We start from the raw sequence: 13,364 nt of genomic DNA, 5'->3' as shown, positions 1-13,364 counted from the left end.
TCGATGCATTGAGACGGGAGGCTCGGCTGAGTTATACTTCTTTCAAAAACAATTAAACAAAGAGCAATTTCTACAAAAGAATACAGACAACCATTTAATAAAAATAAATTAATTTGTTTAATAAAAAACTAGACTTACGTAACAATAAATTATTATAATCCATCACACAAAATTTGGTATTTTTAATTATTAAACGAGTTTATAATGTGAGGGATTATAGCATGAGTAAAAAAATTCACGAACCCCTCATTATAAACCAGTATCGTACACTATTTTATAGTCGACTAGTCTTAAATCAATAGTTAAATCTTTAAATAAAAGCGGAGATAAAACTCTTAGAATCAGCAACCTATGACTATAATTATATGGCTTTTGATTTTCTGGCACAATTTGTCGATACCGTAAAGTCGGATTATAATAAGGCTTAACGTTTTCTGTCTTTAACCTCGAAGTAATAATCACAGTTCATATTCTAGCATAATTGTCGTTTATAACTAAAGCTTCGACTGTACCGTAATTTAACAGTTATTATTGCTCACTAGAAATTACCTTTTTACTTCTTTTACTTACTTTTTTATTCAACTCATACATCAAATACAGCACTAACAATTGTTTAAATTCATTTTCTATAATATCAACGCTAATAAAATAGGAAAGTGATATTTTTATTAACCACAATAATATTTTAATATTTCAAAATCGAAATATTCATCGCCGCTGCCACTGCTTTCGCGACATTTGTAAGGCCAAACCAAAGCAATCTTCTGCGTACTCCCACCAGCTGTACCCTTTCGTGTTGAAAGCCACTCTACTTAATCTTTGGATTTATTTTTTAATATGGTTTTCTTTCAACAACAGAATATTTGCTTAAAATATCAAATAGTGAATTTGAGGTTAGAATTACGTCGGACATTTTGTAAAAATTAATATACGTAAGAACTTTTACTATCAGACGTGTTCATCATAATCGAGTTTCGTCATTTTTACAAAGTCATTGCTTTTTTTTTTAATATTATTCGGGAGACTTTTTGGTACCCATGGTGTATTATTTTGGAGATTTTTTTGCAAATTATTTAAAACAACTTTAGGGAACTTTGTGTTCTATTTTTGGAAATTTTTAGAGTTAATTTTGTGACTTTTTTTTTAATTTAAGATAAAACAATCTTGAGGTTCTAGGTATTCCTATTTGGGAAGAATTTGAAAGTGCTTTGGCGCCTCTAGTGTCTTTTCTTATAATAATTTAATTCAATTTCTTAGAGGATACATCGTTTGATAAAACCAATCTTATCTTAGCAGACACTAGCCACGCCCACCCCCCCTCTCTTTCCTTAAAGGCTATTTCATTTGCCAAAATCACGCTTATCTAATTTTCCGATTTTTTATTTTACAATTTTTTGTTAATCGATTCTTTCATTTTTAAGTTCTTGGGTTTTATTTGGCAATTTTTCAAGTTTTCAGTTTTAAATGTAGAAGTTTTTGATTCCAATTTTTCAATTTATCGAAATGGTATTTTTCTAATTTTCGTTTTTAAATTTTTCAGTTTCACCATTTTGCAATTTTTGGATTTTTAACTTGCTAATTTTTAATTTTTGTTGTTCAATTTTTTAGATTTTTCAATAATTTTGCAATTTTTGTAATTTTTAGTTTTAAATGTTTCAATTTTTACTTTTATGATTTTTAAATTTCTCGTTTCTTCAATTTCTGGATTTTTAATTTTTCGAAGTTTTCGATTTTTTAGTTATTATGCAATTTTTCCTTTTGACACTTTTCAGATATTTTTATTTATGTTTTTTTACTGTTTTTGGATTTTTACTTTGTAATTTTCCTAGTTTTCATTTAATTTTTCAATTATTCGATTTCCAAATTTTTAATTTTTTGAATTTTTCGATTAATTAGTTTCTTACTGGTTTAATCGGTAGTTTTTTTTTTAATAATATTCGGGAGACTTTTTGGTACCCATCTTAGCAGATACTAGCCCCGCCCACCCACCCTCTCTTTTCTTAGAGGGGATCTCATTTGCCAAAATCACTCTTATCCAGACAGGTATTAGCCCCGCCCTCCCACCCTCTCTTTTCTTGGAAGGTATGTCATTTGCCAAAATCGGTCTTATTTTAGCAGGTAGGCTAGGTCTTTTTTAAAAATGTAAAAACCTTCTCGGGGGCGCCAACTGTCTTTTTTTAACAATATGAAACCTTCTCAGGGGTCCCAACTGTCTTATCTAAAATGTGAAACCTTCTCGGGGGTCCCAACCATCTTTTTTAAAAATGATAACCTTCTCGAGGGCCCCAAATGCATTTTCTTTTAATGTGAAACCTTCTTGGGATTCCCAACTGTCTTTTCTAAAATGTAAAACCTTCTCGGGGGACACAAATGTATTTTTTTAAGAAAGTGAAACCTTCTCGGGGGTACCAACTGTCCTTTTTTTTTAAAAAGGCGAACCTTCTCGGGGGCCCCAAGTGCCTCTTTTAGACTGTTAAGTCTTCTCGGGGCTCCCAACTGTCTTTGTTTAACAAGGTGAAACCTTCTTTTTTTGTATTACACTGCGTGCTGTGACTAGTACCTTCTGATTTTTTTTTCAATACAACCGGTTATGGGTGCATTACAGACAGCCCACATATTAAACAATATCAGTTTTGGATACACTATAAAACGCACTATCGAGTCTATATTTTTCAATGTTGATATAAAAAAATACACAATTATGCGTCTTAATTGTTTATTTCGTATTTGAGTGAACACTAAATACATTCGTTGTTTAAACTTTCATGTCTCTGTGATGTGGTACCACAACTTCATATGCCGGTACATCCTCTTCAATAACCCATATAGACCCATTTTTGCCCTTGTTGATAGCTTCAATCAGTCCTTCTCCTATTCGTTCCGGTCTGCAAATCACATTCACACCTTTGGTACTACAAAGTACTATTCTTACTTACGACTGCGCTATCGAGCAAACGGAGTAAATTTCCTTCTCTATTAGTTCTGGAAACAAATATCCTCCTGATCGGTGCGCCAATGGGGTGTCTACCAACCCCGGACAAATCGTAACAACGCGTACTTTATATCTTTTGTAAAATTCGTCCCCACCAAGAGCTTTCCCCAAACCAATCAATCCATGTTTTGTAGCACAATAAACAGGAGCTATTTGTAATACATGGAAACCGCAAGTTGAAGCCGTGTTGACGATAAGGCCTTCTTCTCCAGATTTGTACTTTGGAAGGTACTTCTGCATAGCGAGATAAATTCCTTCGATAAGAGCGACCTAATATTGAAAAATTTAGTACGAGCTACAATTGCCTCAAGGTACTAGTCACCAAATTCAGTGATATTGTGCTTTTCCAGTCAGTTTCGTCCATTTTTCCCGCATTATTAATCACAATGTCGAGTTGGTTGTAGGTTTTAATGGTGGTTTCGAAAACCCCTAGGTACTCATTATATTACAAATTTTTAATCTGAGCAAACGTGTTACCTTCCAATTCTGGAGTCTTCGTGATGTCTGCTTTTATAAAAGTCACTTTATTGTGGCCAAAAATGTCAACAGCTTTGTTTCCTGCGTCGTCACAAATGTCTACTATTGCAACACCCTAAAACGAATTAAATTTGGTTATACCTTATTACTGAGTTACCTTGGCGCCATGTTGTAGAAGATTTTTAACCATGGCAAGTCCAATCCCTCCAGCTCCCCCTGTAACAAGTACTACTTTTCCAGCAATGAAGTCCATCGTGTCGTTAGCGAAGACGTTGCCAAAATGATAGTTTAATCTTGTGTGTGATAAGTTATAAATAGAGTTTTAAAATTGATTACATAAAAACTAATATTGTAGTATTTTTATTTAAATTATCTACACTTTCATGGTTCTGTAGTGAGGTACTACAACTTCGTATGCGGGTTGGTCGTCTTCTATAACCCACAACGACCCGGTTTTGCCTTTCTTGATTACTTCAATCAGGCCTTCTGCTACACGTTCTGGTCTATAATAAATCATACTCGAGTACTGCTTTAGTACTACTATCAAGGTTACTCACGCCTGTATTATAGTACCCAAAGTACCAATCTCTTTTTGTAGTAAGTCTGGAAAGAAAAGTCCTTCTGTTTTTTCAGACAGTGGGGTGCGTACCATCCCTGGGCACATCGTCACAACACGAACCTTATACTTCTTGTAAAATTCTTCCCCACCTAGAGCTTTCCCTAAACCTATCAGACCATGCTTCGCGGTACAATAAATGGGTGATATTTGAAACGAATGAAATCCGCAGATAGACGCCATATTGACTATAAGACCTTCTTCTCCGGATTTGTACTTCGGGAGATACGTCTGCAGTGCAAGATACGTACCTTCCACCACAGCCACCTATAATCAACTACTAGTACGGTACGACTCTTTTGGTGGTACTCACCAAGTTCACTGCCAGTGTTTGTTGCCACTCGATCTCCCCCGAAATTCCAGCATTGTTGATCACTATGTCCAGTTGGCGATAGGTTTTGATAGTTGTTTCAAAAGCCCCTAGTACACACAAATAACAAAATGAATAGTAAGTAGTACCAAGTACCTTCTAGTTCCGTTTTCTTTGTGACGTCCGCTCTAATAAAAATGGCTTTATTTTCGCCAAAAGTGGCTACGATTTCGTCGAGGGCTCTCCGTCCTGATTCGTCAGAAATATCAACTATTGATATACCCTTGGTACCACTTTGGAGAAGTTTTTTGACCACGGCTAACCCGATTCCACCAGCTCCCCCTGTAATGAGGACTACTTTTCCTGCAACAGAGTCCATAGTTGTAGTACCCAGAAACACGAATACTTGAAATGTGGAAACTATACCACTTTTAATAAATTTGACTAGATAGCAAGTTATCACTAGCGATAATAATGTTATAAAAGTGTTGGTTATCGTTGAGTTAGAACCATTTATAGTTAGATTACTATATTTTTGAACATATATTATGCCTGTATTCTTATTATTGCTGGCCAATAAAACATGTTTTAAATATTTTAAAAATATATATAAAAAATAAGTACTTAAGCGTGAATAAACATAATGACAAAGTTTTATTTTTTCTGGAAACTTCAACATTTTATTTTTCAACAGTCTGATACCTACTGTCCTTCAGTTTAGCAATTTTGGTGGTTATTTATTTTCCAATTTTTTAAATTTTCGAGTTTCGATTTTTAAAATTTAGATTTTCGAAATTTAATTTTTTTGATTTTTTGATGTTTGGATTTCTCCAATTTTCAATTTTACATTTTAATTTTTCAATGTTTTAAATTTTTCGATTTTTCGATTTTTCAGTTCTTCAACATTTTGTAATTTTTCAAATTTCGGCGTGTCTGAATTTACAGTTTTCCGATTTCCTGATCTTTTTTTTTTATTTTCCCATTTCTCGACTTCCCAAAGTTTTGATTTTTCAGTTCTTCAGTTCGATTTTCCAGGTTTCTGATTTTTCAGTTTTTCGACTTTTTATGTTTGTGATTTTTCGATTTTTTGGATTTTATGAATTTCTTGTTTTTTGGATTTTTTAGATTTCTTCGATTTCCTGGATCTCTTAGAATTCGTCGTTTTCTTGAATTTCATGGATTTTCTGGATCTTCTGGATCTCTTAAATTTTTTGGGTCTTTCGGTTCTTTTGGATTTTTTGGATTTTGTATTTTTTGAGTTCTTTTTTTTTCACTCCCTTTTTCTCTGCTTGATTTTCTTGGGTTTCTTACATTTCATAGATTTTTTCGATTTCAGGGTTTTTTTGGATTTTGCAGATTTTTTGGATTTTATGGATTTCTTGTTTTTTTGGATTTTTTCGATTTTTCTGATTTCCTGGATTTCTTAGATTTCTTGGTTTTTGACTTTTCGATTTCTCAATTTTTCAATTTTTTAATTTCCCAATTTTTGTATATTTAGTTAAATTTTCTGATCTTTTAGTGTTTCGATTCCTCAATTTTTCTTCTATTTTTCAATTTTTCGAGTTCTGGATTTTTCGATTTTTCGACTATTTACTTTTGGATTTTCAATTTTTGGAATTTTTGATTTTTAACTTTTCAAGTTTTTCGATTTCTTGAGTTTTTATTTTTTAATTTTTCGATTTTCCACTTTTTCGATGTTTGGAAATATAAATAAGCCAAAATCGAAAAATTGAAAAGTTAAAAATGGAAAAATTGATAAATCGAGAAATTGAAAAATAAAAATATCAAAACATACGAATCTCGATAAATCGAGATCTCTAAAAATTGAAAATCAAAAATTCAAAAATTCGGAAAATTGAAAAATTAAAATATAGAACTGAAAATTCGAGAAATCGAAAAATCTAGAATTTTAAAAATGGAAAAATTAAAAAACTGAAAATCCAAAAAATAAAAAATAGAAAATTCGAAGAATCGAAATATTGAAAAATCCAAAAACTAAAACAAATATCCAAAAATTGAGAAATTAAAAAATTGGAAAATTGAGACATCGAAAAACTGAAAAAGTAAAGTCGAAAATTCAAAGAATTGAAGAACTGAAAAATCGAAACTTTGAGAAGTCGAGAAGTGGGAAAATCAAAAATAGATTAATTGAGAAATCGGAAAACTGAAAATTTAGCAACGTCAAAATTTGAAAAATTGAAAAATAGAAAGACTGAAAAACTGAAAAATAAAAAAATCAAGAAATCGAAACAACAAAAATCGAAAAGTTGAAAAATTGAAATGAAGAACTGAAAATTCGAGAAATCCGAAAACTTAGAATTTTAAAAATTGAAAAATTACAACATTCAAGGCGTTGAAAAATTGAGAAATCGAAGTATAAACACCGAAAAATTGAGAATACAAAAAGTCAAAAATCGAGAAATCAAAAAATCCATGAGTCCAAAAATCGAAAAGTGGAAGAATCGAAATGTTGAAAAATCCCAAAACTAAAAGAAATATCCAAAAATTGATAAACTATAAAATTGGGAAATTGAGAAATCGAAAAACTAAAACAAAAGCAAAGTTGAAAAGTCGTAAGCTTAAAAAATCGAAAAATTGTGTTCAATGGAAGAACTAAAAAATGGAAGAAAAACTGAAGAATCGAAAAATTGGAATATCCAAAATCTGAAACATAAAAAATTTCCTGGATTTCTTAAATTACTTGGTTTTTGACTTTTCGATTTCTCAATTTTTCAATTTTTTAATTTCCCAATTTTTGTATATTTAGTTCAATTTTCTGATCTTTTAGTGTTTTGATTCCTCAATTTTTCTTCTATTATTCAATTTTTCGAGTTCTGGATTTTTCGATTTCTCGACTGATTACTTTCTGGATTTTCAATTTTTCGTTTTTAAAACTTTGGATTTTACAATTTTTCGAATTTTTGATTTTTAACTTTTCAAGTTTTTCGATTTCTTGAGTTTTTATTTTTTAATTTTTCGACTTTCCATTTTTTCAATGTTTGGAAATATAAATAAGCCAAAATCGAAAAATTGAAAAGTTAAAAATGGAAATATTGATAAATCGAAAGATTGAACAATTAAAATATCGAAACATACGAATCTCGATAAATCGAGATCTCATGAAATTGAAAATCGAAAATTTAAAAATTCGGAAAATTGAAAAATTAAAATAAAAACCTGAAAAATCGAGAAATCGAAAAATCTAGAATTTTAAAAATGGAAAAATTAAAATATCGAAAAGTTGAAAAATTGAGAAATCGAAACATAAAACAGTTGAAAAATTCAAAAATCCAAAGTTTAAAAAACGAAAAACTGAAAATCCAAAAAATAAAAAATCGAAAAATCCAGAAGTCGAAAAATCGAAAATTCGAAAATTCGAAATATTGAAAAATCCAAAAACTAAAAGAAATATCCAAAAATTGAGAAATTAAAAAATTGAAAAATTGAGACATCGAAAAACTGAAAAAGTAAAGTCGAAAATTCAAAGAATTGAGGAACTCAAAAATCGACACTTGGAGAAGTCGAGAAGTGAGAAAATCAAAAATAGATTAATTGGGAAATCGGAAAACTGAAAATTTAGCAACGTCAAAATTTGAAAAATTGAAAAGTAGACTGAAAAACTGAAAAATCAAAAAAACAAGGAATCGAAACAACAAAAATCGAAAAGTTAAAAATTCTAAAATTTAAAAATCGAAAAGTTGAAAAATTGAAATGAAGAACTGAAAATTCGAGAAATCCGAAAACTTGGAATTTTAAAAATTGAAAAATTACAACATCCAAAAAGTTGAAAAATTGACAAATCGAAGTATAAACAGTCGAAAAATTGAGAATACAAAAGGTAAAAAATCGAGAAATCAAAAAATCCATGGGTCCAAAAATCGAAAAGTCGAAACATCCAAATATTGAAAAATTCCAAAACTGAAATAAATATTCAAAAATTGAGAAATCAAAAAACTGAAATAAAAGCAAAGTCGAAAAATCGTAAGCTTAAAAAATCGAAAAATTGAAAAATCAAAAACCTGAAAAATCGAAAATTTGAAGAATTGAAGAAGTGAAAAACCGAAACTTTGGAAAGTCGAGAAATGGGAAAAAAAAGATATTCAAAAAATCGAAAACCGAAAAATTAAAAACCGAGATTCAAAAATCGAAGCAACAAAAAATTTAAAAATCTAAATTTTAAAAATTCGGAAAAGTCGCAAAGTCGAAGTCAAAAAACAGAAAAATTGAAAAATCAAAAACCTCAATCGAAAAATTGAAAAACTGAAAAATCGAAACATTGAAAAATCGAGAAATCGAGAAATGGGAAAATCAAAATGTCAATTAATCGAGAAATCGAGAATAAGAGAAATTGAAAAATTCAAAAAGATAAAAATTCGAAAAACTGAAAAATCAAAATACTGAAAAATCCTAAAACTGCAATATCGAAAAATCGAAAAAAAATTAAAGAATAAAAAAAATGGAAAATACAAAAACTAAACTACGAAAAAGTGAGAAATCGAAAAATAAAAGTCAACAATTCGAAAAAGTCAAAAAATTGAAAAAAATCTTGAAAATCGAAAAACTGAAAACCAAAGAACGGGAAAACTGAAAAATTGAAAGGTTGAAAAGTCGAAAAATCGAGAAATTAAAAATCAAAAAAATGAATTATACGAGAAACTGACAAAAAATTGAAAATTTAAAATCGTCAAAAAACGAAAAATTGAAAAATTTTAAAATCGAAACATCGAGAAAACGAAATATCAAAAATATGAAAAATCTAAAATTGAAAAATTCGAAAAATTTTTTTATTTAAAAAATCGGAATATCGGGAAATCGAAAAGGCAAAAAATTGAAGAATTGAAGAATCGAAAACTCATTAGAAAACTCCCAAAACTGGAATAGCGAAAAATGAAAAAATGGAAGAAAAATTAAAGAATCGAAAAATTGGAAAATCCAAAAACTGAAACATGAAAAATCGAGAAATGGAAAATCAAAAACCAATTAAACAAGAAACTGAGAAATCAACAAAATTGAAAATTCAGAACCGCAAAAAACTGAAAAATCGAAAATTTATAAATTCGAAAAATTGTTTTCAACCGAAGAACAAAAAAAATCGGAAAATCGAGAAATCGACAATTCGAAAAGGCAAAAAATCGAAAAATTGAAGAATCGAAATACTGAATAATCCCAAAACTGAAATATCGAAAAATCGAAAAATGGAAGAAAAATTGAAGGATAAAAAAAAATTGGAAAATCCAAAAACTGAATCATTGAGAAATCCAAAAATTAAAAAATCGACAATCCAAAAAAGTCGAAAAAACCAAGACGAAAGAAATTCAAAAAATCGAAAACCGAACAATTAAAAAACGAGATTCAAAAAATCGAAGCAACAAAAAATTGAAAAATCTAAAATTTAAAAATTCGGAAAATTGTTATCAATTAAAGAATTAAAGAATTGAAAAATAGAAAGCGAGAAATCGAAACATCAAAAATGGACAAAAACTAAAATTTATAAAATCGAAAAGTTGAGAAGTTGGAAAATTGGGGGATCAAAGTATTGCAAAATTCCAAAACTGAAATATCGAAAAATTTAAAAGCCCCAAACCTGAAACATCGAAAAATAAAGAAATTAAGAAATCAAATATTTTTAAATTTTGAAGAATTGAGCAATTGAATAATCGAAAATGAAAAATCCTAACAATGAAATATCGAAAAATGAAGTTAACGAAAAACTGAAAATTAAGAAATCGAAAAACTGAAATATCGAGAAATTGAAAAATCCAAAACTTGAAGATTAAATAAACTAAAAAATAGCAAAACAAATATAATGAATAATTATTCAGAAATAGAAATTTGAAAAATGGAGAAATGTGAAAGCCGAAAAATCGAAAATTCGAAAAATGGAAGAAAATTGAAGAATCGAAAAACTGGAAAATCCAAAAACTAAAACATAAAAAATTGAGAAATTCGAAAAATTGCTTCCAATCACAGAACTAAAAAATCGAAAAACAGAAATCGAAAAATCTAAAATTTTAAAAACTGACAATTTTATTAAAACATCGAAAAATTGAAAAATCGTGACATCGAAAAGTTGAAAAATCTGGGGGATCGAAATATTGAAAAACGCCAAAACTGAAAAATTGAAAAATGGAAAAAAATTGAAGAATCAAACAATTTAAAAGTCCAAAAACTGAAAAATTGAAATAAAGAAGAACTGAAAACTCGAGAAATCGAAAAATTCACGAGTCCAAAAATCAAAAAGTCCAGAAAAATTCCAAGATTGAAATAAATACCCAAAAAAAAATTGAGAAATCAAAAAACTGGGAAATTAAGGAATCGAAAAAGTAAAGAAACAAAGTCCAGAAATCGTAAGCTTAAAAAATCGAAAAATTGAAAAATCAACAACCTGAAAAATTGAAAAATTGAAGAATTGAAAAAAATCGAAACTTTGGGAAAACGAGAAATGGGAAAATAAAAAAAAATATTACTTCACAAATCGGAAAAATTTAGAAACGTTAAAATTTGAAAAATTGAAAAGTCGAAATATTTAAAAATCGTAAAATTGAAGAGGACAAAAATCGAGAAATCGTATCATTGAAACAAAGGAAAATTGAAAAAGCCCAAATTTGAGATATTGAAAAATTGAGACATCTAAAGTTGAAAAATCGAGAAATAGAAATTGGAAACTGTTGTTTTTTTTTTTCAAAAAACTTGACGTCTAAGGTAAAATTCAATACGTAAACGGAGGATATAAAATTTAAATTACATCTACTGGTACAAGTTCTCAGTCGACTAGATATGCTGAGAACTAAGAATTTGTTTCAAACAACTTAGGGTAAATCGCCGAATTTAAACCCATTTAACAAAATATACGTACAACTTTATAGTGATATTTTACCGTTGAAACATCGTCAAAAAACACAGATTATCACAAATACCAGTTCGCAAATTCAATAAATAACCTTCCACGATTTTTTTTTACAAAATCTCGGCCAAAATTTGTAATTTCGAGCAAAGAGCTCTTTGTCTAGCGGCTAATTGTCCCAGCCTTCAGCTCCTACCATTTCCAGCATATACAAACATAAATAATTATAGTATCCACGCACTAGACTCACATACGTGGAATTAACTTGATGAATAGCAAAAATTTTGCAATTTGTACTTGAAGACAGGTTAAGAGAAGCCATTGTCCCTTCGTGCAGGAAAACAATGGATCGATTGAGGTACTGACCCTAAGAAAACATTCACACACTTTGTCGTCTTATTTATAATTATCCTTGAATGAATGACGAAAAGAAAAATTAGCTTAATTCTGCGATTTATTCGTAATAACAATTGTAATAACAATTTCATTTACTTTGCTTCCGCAGTTATTACGAGAGCCTTGATTTTTTCTCTCAAAAAAGTACAAATTTCCGACTGTTTGTCGTTAATAATGGCTACTGTAACACGTTTTCTTTATGTGTTAATAAATATTTTTTTCTTTTAGAAGTATTACGATAATTTGAGATAATTTTATGTGTCTTATTCATGTGAGAACTCGGGGAAAATGTTATGATTCATTAAATTGAGGTTTCTTATTTTAAAGCGTGTTATTACTGATGATTATGATGGTAAAATAAACATCTTGTGGAAGTGAGTGATGCCATTTCCCACCCAAACACGAAATTAAAATTTTATTTTTTTAAATATAACGTAAACACTTTACCTTTATGTTTAAGGCCACTTTAATTACTCAAATAGTCAAAATTCACGAATTAATTACCAAACAATGGCTTGTCGAATATTCATCGTTATATTATAAAGTTATAAACGACCCTCTATTTATTAAATTATTTTTTTAATGATTTAGCAACAAATCAACGTTTTCAAACAACCTCAACACATAAACGAGTTTTATATTTTTAGCTCGGATTAAAGTTGCAATTGGATAAAAATAACGCATTAATCTGTCACATAATTAGCAATAATTAAATGTTGATTTAATCACGTCATGCAAATGACTAATGCGACCATTTAAATAGCTATGTTAGGAAACAAAGGTCAAAAATCAAATAATGGTTGACTGTTTATGTTTCATCGGCTACCTGCTTGAAATACTGATCATTTTTATGGCGTACCGTGGTCTGTAGAACTCCAAGTAAAGTCAGTACAAACAATTCCGAGCTAGAATTAAAATTTAATTTATGTGTTCAAAATTTTACTAGTTTTTTCGCTAAAACAATTTTTTTTTAAGAAAGTTGGAGTAATATTTAACACCGAATTAAAGCCTAATGCGCTTAATAATGTTTATTTTTAAATAATTTGTACAATTACTTAAGCAATATCGAACTTAATATTTAGTAGTTTAATAGTTTAATAGTAATTTTTGTTTGAAGAATGATTTTTTTCTATTTTTTTTTCAGTATATATTTTCTCTATTTTTTCCAAAATTTCTTGATTTTTTCTAAATATTTTTATCCATTTTGAGAGACTTTGAGAGTACTACTGACTTTCAGAAAATCGAAAAACTGAAAATCAAAAATCAAAAATTTTAAAAACCGAAAAATTAAAAAATGGAAAATTTCAGAAATAGAAATTTAAAAAAAAATCGATACATCAAAAGACTGAAAAATTGAAAAATCGAGAAATCTAAAACCGACAGTCGAAAAATCGAAACACCAAAAAGTTGAATAACATAAAATTTAAAAATTCGAAAAGTTGTTTTCAATCAGAAAATAAAAAATCCAAAAATTGAGAAATCGGGAAAGTGAAAAATCGAAAATTTTAACAACTAAAACATCGGCAAAATTTTAAAATCGAGAAATCGAAACATCGAAACTCGAGAAATTAAAAAATCTTAAATTTAAAAATGGAAAATTTGAAAAATCGAAAAATTGGAGGATCGAGGTATTGAAAAATTCCAAAAGTGAAACATCGAAAAACTGAAAAGCGGATAAAAATTGAAGAATCGAAAAATTTTGAAGTCCAAAAACTGAAACATCGAAAAA

The 13,364-nt window shown here is 29.0% G+C and overlaps 2 protein-coding genes across 2 annotated transcripts; both read right to left on the bottom strand.

The window, feature by feature from the left end:
* Nucleotides 1–2,694: 2,694 nt before the first annotated feature.
* Nucleotides 2,695–3,769, bottom strand: LOC135124790 (15-hydroxyprostaglandin dehydrogenase [NAD(+)]-like). The gene is made up of 5 exons (XM_064050005.1): nt 3,627–3,769; nt 3,470–3,584; nt 3,315–3,421; nt 2,937–3,262; nt 2,695–2,885 (listed from the first exon to the last, which is right to left on the bottom strand). Exons 1-5 carry the CDS (start codon nt 3,720–3,722, stop codon nt 2,756–2,758), a joined length of 774 nt encoding a protein of 257 aa, XP_063906075.1. The 5' UTR covers nt 3,723–3,769; the 3' UTR covers nt 2,695–2,755.
* Nucleotides 3,770–3,821: 52 nt separating this feature from the next.
* LOC135124789 (15-hydroxyprostaglandin dehydrogenase [NAD(+)]-like) lies at nt 3,822–4,792 on the bottom strand. The gene is made up of 4 exons (XM_064050004.1): nt 4,552–4,792; nt 4,399–4,505; nt 4,027–4,352; nt 3,822–3,972 (listed from the first exon to the last, which is right to left on the bottom strand). Exons 1-4 carry the CDS (start codon nt 4,772–4,774, stop codon nt 3,843–3,845), a joined length of 786 nt encoding a protein of 261 aa, XP_063906074.1. The 5' UTR covers nt 4,775–4,792; the 3' UTR covers nt 3,822–3,842.
* Nucleotides 4,793–13,364: the final 8,572 nt, after the last annotated feature.

The sequence above is a fragment of the Zophobas morio genome, unplaced genomic scaffold (genome assembly GCF_036711695.1).
Source record: "Zophobas morio isolate AGI-343-1 ecotype UQ-CSIRO unplaced genomic scaffold, CSIRO_AGI_Zmor_V1 ptg000008l, whole genome shotgun sequence".
NCBI classification, from domain to species: domain Eukaryota; kingdom Metazoa; phylum Arthropoda; class Insecta; order Coleoptera; family Tenebrionidae; genus Zophobas; species Zophobas morio.
This window is presented reverse-complemented; position numbering and strand designations above follow the sequence as displayed.

Excerpts from the sequence above, each read along its gene's own strand:
- LOC135124790 (XM_064050005.1), bottom strand. The coding sequence starts at position 3,722 with ATGGACTTCATTGCTGGAAAAGTAGTACTTGTTACAGGGGGAGCTGGA. Across the intron at positions 3,585-3,626 it reads TTCTACAACATGGCGCCAAG|GGTGTTGCAATAGTAGACAT; the intron begins GTAACTCAGTAA and ends AATTCGTTTTAG. Across the intron at positions 3,422-3,469 it reads GAAGACTCCAGAATTGGAAG|GGGTTTTCGAAACCACCATT; the intron begins GTAACACGTTTG and ends ATGAGTACCTAG.
- LOC135124789 (XM_064050004.1), bottom strand. The coding sequence starts at position 4,774 with ATGGACTCTGTTGCAGGAAAAGTAGTCCTCATTACAGGGGGAGCTGGT. Across the intron at positions 4,353-4,398 it reads AAACACTGGCAGTGAACTTG|GTGGCTGTGGTGGAAGGTAC; the intron begins GTGAGTACCACC and ends AGTTGATTATAG. Across the intron at positions 3,973-4,026 it reads TTGGGTACTATAATACAGGC|ACCAGAACGTGTAGCAGAAG; the intron begins GTGAGTAACCTT and ends GATTTATTATAG.